The sequence below is a fragment of the Apodemus sylvaticus genome, chromosome 6 (genome assembly GCF_947179515.1).
Source record: "Apodemus sylvaticus chromosome 6, mApoSyl1.1, whole genome shotgun sequence".
NCBI lineage: Eukaryota > Metazoa > Chordata > Mammalia > Rodentia > Muridae > Apodemus > Apodemus sylvaticus.
This window is the reverse complement of record NC_067477.1, coordinates 133467687-133476464: the sequence shown is the minus strand read 5'-3', so window position 1 is coordinate 133476464 and position 8778 is coordinate 133467687. Positions and strand designations below refer to the sequence as shown.

At 48.3% G+C, this 8778-nt stretch overlaps 1 protein-coding gene across 3 annotated transcripts in view; it reads right to left on the bottom strand.

The window, feature by feature from the left end:
• Camkmt (calmodulin-lysine N-methyltransferase) overlaps nucleotides 1–8778 on the bottom strand; it is a 382235-nt gene that overhangs the window by 21737 nt on the left and 351720 nt on the right. For all 3 annotated transcript variants that reach the window (XM_052186507.1, XM_052186505.1, XM_052186506.1), the window contains one exon: nucleotides 1–83. This exon is cut by the window's left edge and continues 49 nt beyond it. In XM_052186507.1, coding sequence (XP_052042467.1) covers nucleotides 1–83 — 83 coding nt within the window. The remainder of the gene's footprint in view (nucleotides 84–8778) is intronic.

Here is an 8778-nt window from a genome sequence, read left to right as displayed (position 1 = left end):
AGAGAGAAACCAGCTTTTTCAGCTAGATTGCAAAACTGGTTGAAAGTATTCCCTCGGCGTGGGGCAAATACCATTGCTTTCCCCTAGAACATTAAAAAAAGAAATTCACACAGTTGAAAACTGGAAAGCAACCAAACACAGCAGACATCAGTCAAAGCGTCTGTCTTCTCTTCTCAGGTACGGAAACAACACAACACTGTTGTTTATGCAGACATCTAAGCAGGACGGATGCTCACAGAATTGTTTCAGGGACAGATACAGAAAAGAATGTTCCACATTCAGATAGCCATGCTATACTGCATTATTTCTAAATAATGTCTATGTAATAAACAAAATGTAGTGGGAAGCTGCTCTTCTGAACAGCATACCAGGTATCAGATCTGATCGTTTAAGCAGTAGATATCAGGGTCTGGGGTGGGTGCCATTACTTTCTTTCTTTTTCTTTCTTTCTTTCTTTCTTTCTTTCTTTCTTTCTTTCTTTCTTTCTTTCTTTCTCTCTCTCTCTCTCTCTCTCTCTCTCTCTCTCTCTCTCTTTGGTTTTTTTGTTTGTTTGTTTGTTGTGTGTGTGTGTTTTGGGGTTTTTTTGGGGGGGTATTTTCTTTATTTACATTTCAAATGTTTTCCCCTTTCCAGGTCTCCCCTTCAGAAACCTCCTATTCTATCCCCTCCCCCTGCCTCTATGAGGGTGCTCCCCCAACACCCACTCCTACCCTGGCATTCCCCTACACTGGGGCATCAAACACCCTCAGGCCCAAGGGCCGCTCCTCCCACTGATGTCCAACAAGGCCATCCTCTGCCACATATGCGGCTGGAGTCATGGGTCCCTCCGAGTGTACTGTTTGGTTGGTGGTCCAGTCCCCGGGAGCTCTGGGGGGGTCTGTCCTGTTGTCACTGTTGCTCCCCCCATGGGGCTGCAAACCCCCTCAGATCCTTCCGTCCCTTTTCCAGCTCTTCCACTCAGTCCAATGGTTGGCTTCGAGCATCCACCTCTGTATCTGTCAGGCTCTGGCAGGGCCTCTCAGGAGACGACCATAACAGGCTTCCATCAGCAAGCACTTTCTGGCATCAACAATAGCATCCTGGTTTGGTGGCTGTATATGGGATGGATCCCCAGGTGGGGCAGTCTCTGGATGGCCTTTCCTTCAGTCTCTGCTCCACACCTTGTTTCCATATTTCCTCCTGTGAGTATTTTGTTCCCCATTCTAAGAAGCACTGAAGCTGGGGCTGGAGAGATGGCTCAGCAGTTAAGAGCATTGACTGCTCTTCCGAAGGTCCTGAGTTCAAATCCCAGCAACCACATGGTGGCTCACAACCATCTGTAATGAAATCTGATGCTCTCTTCTGAAGTGTCTGAAGACAGCTATAGTGTACTTACATATAATAAATAAATATTTAAAAAAAAAAAGAAGCACTGAAGCATCCACACTTTGGTCTTCCTTCTTCTTGGTCTTCATATGGTCTGTGAATTGAATCTTGGGTATTCTGAACTTTTGAGCTAATATCCACTTGTCAGTGAGTGCATACCGTGTGTGTTCTTTTGTGATCGAGTTACCTCACTCAGGACAATATTTTCAAGTTCTATCCATTTGCCTGCAAATTTCATGAAGTCATTGTTTTTAATAACTGAGTAGAAGCCCATTGTATAAATGTACCACATTTTCGGTATCCATTCCTCTGTTGAGGGACATCTGGGTTGTTTCCAGCTTCTGGCTATTATAAATAAGGCTGCTAGGAACACGGTGGAGCATGTGAGCTTATTACTCACTCCTCTGGCTGGACTGCATGCTCCATGACAACAGGGGCGTCTAATGTTCTGTGCAGGGCACTTCCTCAGTGCCTAGCAGATAGTAGGCACTCCATCAATATTGGTTGAAAGAACAAGTCCAGCTGCTGAACAATCTGAAGAACACCAGTCTGAGAATATGAAGCCACACTCTATTGCTTAGTCTTTTGAGAAGATTTTTCTGTAAAGGATTTTCATGGAAGCCAGCTCTAGGGCAGGGTTGCAGAGAGCACCTAACTACCCAATCCTGCACCCACACAATGAGGAGGAGGGAGAGTAGTGCTGGTCCAGAGTGAGTCATGAGTTTTCTTCTTTGCTGAATACAGATACTTTGAAATGTGGATTCGTCCATTCAGTGACATCCACCAACCTCTACCCCACACTGCAATATAATGATGCTTCTAAAGCCGGACAGCCTGCCTCCCAGTGTCCCCGGGGGAGCAGGGCATGTCTATGAGGAACTACAACTCATGGATACCTTACAATTCGGCTGCAGAAAATCAAAACAAGAAAAATAAGATTAGGTGTAAATTTAGCCTATTACCCTAGGAAAATAGTTTTCAATTTCCCGAAGTGCAACTTCCTAAGCATTCAGCCGCGGAATCATTTTTAAAATTCAGAATGAGCACTTGGTGGAATGTAACATTTGACCGTTGGGCAGCGTTTCAATGGAATTCACTTAACCCTGGAGAGAGGAGGGAGAAGTCCACTTGGCAAAAAGACACTGTTTACACCGTGAGGTCTGCTGTTCTTGTGCCAGGCTGCTCCATGCTCCATACTCTGGGGGGGGGTGGGGGGGTGGATCAGGGTGCTTCAGATTCACTGAAGAAAGGAATGTGCTGGGGGTGGGGCTGAAGAGATGGCTCAGAGGTGGAGGTCCTAAGTTCAATTCTCAGCAATCACATGGTGGCTCACAACCATCTGTAATGGGATCTGATGCCCTCTCCTGGTGTGTCTGAGGACAGTGATGTACTCACATTAAATAAATAAATAAATAGGTCTTAAAAAAAAAAAGGAAGGAATATGCTGTGCCACTGAAATACCTCTCCCACCCTTCCTCTTCCAGGTAGTCAATTATCAAATACTGATTCCATGTTTAAATACCTGCTTATTTATTATTATTTTTTAAAGATTTATTTATTTATTTTATATATATGAGTACACTGTAGCTGTACAGATGGTTGTGAGCCACTATGGTTGCTGGGATTTGAACTCAGGACCTTCGGAAGAGCCGTCAGTGCTCATAACTGCTGAGCCATCTCCCCAGCCCTCTTTTTGATAGTTCACCTGGTTTGTGACATGCAGCCTTTGCTCCCTTCCCTCCCCCTCTTTCACTCTCACCTGCTTTCTGGCCTCTCCTCTCTCACTAGCTCTGTCAGTGGCCTAGGCTTCTGCCTTTCCTTCATGTTTGGTATAATTCTAGGCAATTGCACTGAGGTCCACAGCTATCACTTAAACACCAATAACTTCCAAGAACATGACTAATATGACTCCGGCATTCACCTTTGTGAGGGGTCCACACTCATTGTTCCAGGTGCCTACTCATCTCTGCAGGTGGATGTTCTGAAAACATCTTTAACCCATTCTGTGTAACATGGAATGTAAGCCTTGGCTCCAAACCTTACTGTTCTCAAAGCCATAGTCATCAAAGCCGGTGGGTGCACCCAGGGATTCACATGCGCACATACACACATACACATACACACACACATGCACACACACACACATGCACACACACATGCATACGCACACACATGCATACACACATATTCACACGCACCTGCATGCACACACGCACATTCACATGCACCTGTGCGCACACACGCACACTCACATGCACTCACACACACACACACACATACACACACACATATACACATGCACCTGCACACGTACACACATGCACACACACATGCATATACACACACACATACACACATATTCACACGCACCTGTGCGTACACACGCACACTCACATGCACCTGCGCGTACGCACGCACACTCACATGCACTCACACACACACATACACACATGCACCTGCACGTGCACACACATGCACACACACATGCATAAACACACACATACACACACATTCACATGCACCTGCGCACACACACGCACACTCACATGCACTCACACACACACACATACACACACACATACACACACACACCTGCACATGCACACACATGCATACACATACACACACACACCTGCACATGCATACACACACCTGCACATGCACACACACAGGCACACATACTCTGACACACAGAGCCGAGAGCCTGTGTGCTGTGGTATGTCTCCACTAGTGCCGCCAGTGTGTTCTTTCTTTCGTTTCTCTCGTTCTTCTGCTTCCCCTCCCTTGTCTCCTCCTCTCTCCTTTTCTGTCTTCCCAGGGTCTCATACAGTCCAGGTGGGCTTCATCCCCCCCATTCTCGTGTTTTTGTCCAGTGCTAGGACACCTGGTAAGGAGCTGTCTTTCAAAACCCCATTGCCACACGCCTTACCTCCATGTGTGTTCTGAGATGCTTGAGGGACCTTAAAAGGAGCCCACGTAGAGCTGGCGGGCCCCGAGGAACTTTTCTCCCACTCTACTGCACTTGGGCCCCGCCACAGTTTTGAGTGACCACACCACTGCTCACAAACATTCAATGGCTCTCCCTCCCTCCACCCCTTCCCTGATAAGGCCCAGTCTCTTCATCACAGCACAGTCAGCTTCACGAAACCCTTCCCCAAAGTAATTCTTAGCTTCATTTTACGCCTCTGCCTAAGCTCCAAAGTGAACAGACATAGTTAAGCCAGAGCACCCTGCAGGCAGGCAAACACCATGCTCTTCCGCTCTTACAGGTAAGTGACCACTGAGCAGCCATGCTCCCTCGCTAGAGATGCGGCTTCTCCGGATGCTGATGCTGATGCCGATGCCGATGCCGCCGCTTAGGCAAAGCTCCCACGGCCTGCAGCCCCCTCCGCTTCCTCCTGGTTCCTCACGCCTGGTCTGGCCTTGCTGAGTCAGACCTGCCAGTCGCTGCTGTGTGACTCCATTCTGCCATCCTGCCTTACAATGTCACTCATTCTATATCCACACCTCCACACCCGGGAGCACGGGGCCAGGCAGACCACAGTTACTTAGTGAGTTATTTCATAAAATGAAACCATCAGGCCTGTCCAGCCCATGGCTGCGGCCCGTTTGTGGCAGCTGGTGGCCCCAAACAGCCCTGAATGCAGCCCAACAGAAAGTCCATACACTTACTGAAAATATTCTGATACTTCTTTGTTAGAGGACCTGATTGTGCAGTTCATGAGTGTGAATTCTGTAGATGACAGACAACTTCATGTTGCAAAATCAAAAGAGATCAAGTAGGCACTTGGGAATAGAATAATTCAAAAGGCCAGCACAATTATGGAGTACCTCCTGGCACCAGTGTTTCATTATACAGTCTGGGCAGGCCTTGGATTTGCCATAGAGCTCAGGCTACCTGGACATCCCTGCATCTTAGAACATCTCCTGTTCTACTGAAGATAGAAATTCAAAAGCTTCATACAGCTCGTAAGGACGGCACCAGGCTGTGTCTTACACTGAGCAGTGCGGGTGTGTCACGCCACTACAAACAGATCTTCAATTCTGGGGAAAGCCAGAGTCTGTACCTCACAGATTGATGTGCTGTGAAGAGCAGGGACTGCACAGGCTGAACCAAGGCCCCTAGGAAAGAACTTCTGGGGCGGGGTCCGTGTTCTGAGGACCTTAGAGCCACCTGGGAGCTCTATCCATCAGGTCCATTCCTACCACGAGGTGAGAAAGGGGCAGCTGAACAGCTCCTCACCAAGGGCTGGCGAGGATTTGCTGGGCCTCTGGTCTGGCCAGAAGTCAGGAATGTCCTACTGTGGTTTGCAGGATGGCCTTAGTCACCACAGGGGACCCACTGGTCACACATGTCAAAATTTCCCTGAGATAGGCAAAAAGAATAAGGTGTTTGTACAGATGTAAACACAGATGTTAGTTTTTTTTTTAAAGGTTGATATATACATATGAGTCCATTGTCTTCATGCACACCAGAAGAGGGCATTAAATCCCATTACAGATGGTTGTGAGTCACTGTGTAATTGCTGGGAATTGAACTCAGGACCTCTGGAAGAGCAGCTAGTGCTCTTAACTGTTGAGCCATCTCTCCAGCCTAAGATGTTAGATTTTTAAAAAGATGAGGAAGTCAGTCACTAAGAAGACATTACTTTTCTAAAATGGGGGCAGATGGTTTCCAACTACAGGACTCCTGGGACATAGGCAGGGCTCCTAGGATCTTGTGACTCCTGGTTTTGGGACATAGGCAGGGCTCCTAGGATCTCGTGACTCCTGGTTTTGAAGAAGGTTATATGAATTCCACAGTGACACTTAAAATATTATATTATTATTATTACTATTATCATCATCATTATTAATTATTGTGTGTATATGTAGACATGAGTCCCTATATCATCATCATTATTATTGTGTGTGTATATGTAGACATGAGTCCCTATATCATAATTATCATCATTAATATTATTGTGTGTGTATATGTAGACATGAGTCCCTATATCATAATCATTATCATTATTATTAATTATTATGTGTGTATACGTAGACATGAATCCCTATATTAGAGTCAGAGAACAATTCTCTGTCTGTTCGTTTTTTGAGATATGGTTTCTTTGTGTAGTCCTAGCTGTAGGACTCTGTAGACCAGCTGGCCTTGAACTCACAGAGATCCTCCTGCTTCTGCCTCCTGTTTCTGCTTCTGCTGGGATTACAGGCGTGCGCTGCCTCTGCACCAGGCTTGTTTTGCTTTGTTTGTTTGTTTTTGAGAACAATGGTCTGGTTTTCTCCGTCCATTGTGGTTCCGGGGGACTGAACTCAGGTCACAGGCTTGCATGACAAGCACTTTCTGTTGTTGAACCATCTCACTGGCCACAGTGGTGTTTCTGAGCTGGGGACAACTGGCAGCCAGCTGAACAGTGACAACCAGCTGGACAGTGACATCCAGCTGGACAGTGACAGCCAGCTGGACAGTGACAGCCAGCTGGACAGTGACAACCAGCTGGACAGTGACAGCCAGCTGGACAGTGACAGCCAGCTGGACAGTGACAGCCAGCTGGACAGTGACAACCAGCTGGACAGTGACAACCAGCAGGACAGTGACGTCCAGCTGGACAGTGACATCCAGCTGGACAGTGACATCCAGCTGGACAGTGACATCCAGCTGGACAGTGACATCCAGCTGGACAGTGACAACCAGCTGGACAGTGACAGCCAGCTGGACAGTGACATCCAGCTGGACAGTGACAGCCAGCTGGACAGTGACAACCAGCAGGACAGTGACGTCCAGCTGGACAGTGACAGCCAGCTGGACAGTGACAGCCAGCTGGACAGTGACAACCAGCTGGACAGTGACAGCCAGCTGGACAGTGACAGCCAGCTGGACAGTGACAACCAGCTGGACAGTGACAACCAGCAGGACAGTGACGTCCAGCTGGACAGTGACAGCCAGCTGGACAGTGACAGCCAGCTGCACAGTGACAACCAGCTGGACAGTGACAACCAGCTGGACAGTGACAGCCAGCTGGACAGTGACAGCCCCCTGGACAGTGACAGCCCCCTGGACAGTGACAACCAGCTGGACAGTGACAACCAGCTGGACAGTGACAGCCAGCTGGACAGTGACAGCCAGCTGGACAGTGACAGCCAGCTGGACACCTGCATCACCTCCTTGGGGCGCCCCAGTGCCTGGCCGTCCTGGCGGCCCTCGAGGACACACAGCCCCTTTAGAAGGACATTAGCAGGTGTCATTTGTTGTTGGTCAGTGCAGGCTGCTCTGGACAGTTTTCAAATTGCTTTCAGGTCTTCTGATATGGGACGTGACTGTTGTCACAGACTTTAGGGAACATGGCCTTAAGCAGACACCCCATCAAGGAGAAACCACTTGTCAGCAAGGGGAAGACAAGTGGGGAGCACTGATTCTTGGGATGAATAAAATTTACTGATAGCACTTTTTTTTTTAAATGTCTCTCTTTTCTAGAGCACTTGGGCAGAAGCCAACTACATATGTAGTGCCCCCCTCCCAGTGTTGAAGAAAAAGTCTGTTTCGGGCTGGTGGAGTTTTTAATTTCCTGATGGAATCTCAGGCCTGGTATGGTGACTCTGAAGGCTCTGGGCCTATCTGACTGAGAACCAGGGTCAGCCTTAGGATCGGACACTGCTGCTGGGACAAGCCTCCTCCCACCCCCGAGCCCCCGCCCCCATCGAGTTCCCCTCATTTATGACTGCTCCATTCTAAGAACAGAAAAGCATGGACTGCTTTTCTTTTTCTGCTTCATTTGTTTTTGGACCCTCTGATCCCCAAATGGTCAGGTTCGAAACCAAGACACATCTCGGAAGAACAGAGCTTGCTTCTTCCCACACCTGACACCTGAACTTCCTGCCATGTTGCAATTATTTAACTCTCAGGGTTGCAGCCCCTGGCTCTCTTCCCACCTAGGAGGAGAGTACGTAGCAAAGTATCATATGCACCCAGTAGGCAGTGCCCCTGGGTCCAGTCAGGTTCTGCTGTACTGGGAGCTCCTGTTTAGTGGAAAGAGGGAGGCAAACGTAGATGGGCAGCGCAGAGATCCCTGGGCTGGGAGAGGAAATAGCCTTCCCTTCCTGACTGCTTTTCTCAAAGCTGTCGCTTGGCAAGTTTCCTGTACCTTGCCCCTAGCGCAGTCACAAAGTTTCTAACCCTTCCAGCTGCATGCACCACTTGGATTGGCTTCTCCCATTTTACAGAGAAGCTGGGGAGAGGAGAAACTGAGGTTTCCAGAGGATGACACCCACCAGACAGAGGCCAGAACTGATCCTACGCTTTCCATTTCCAGAGTCTAACTGTGCCTACTTTGATAAGGAGGACTTAGGGTCCCGGAGCTGATAGACCCTTTAGGAGTGTGGGTAAACTCTCAGTTTCCCCTCACTGGGGACAAATGG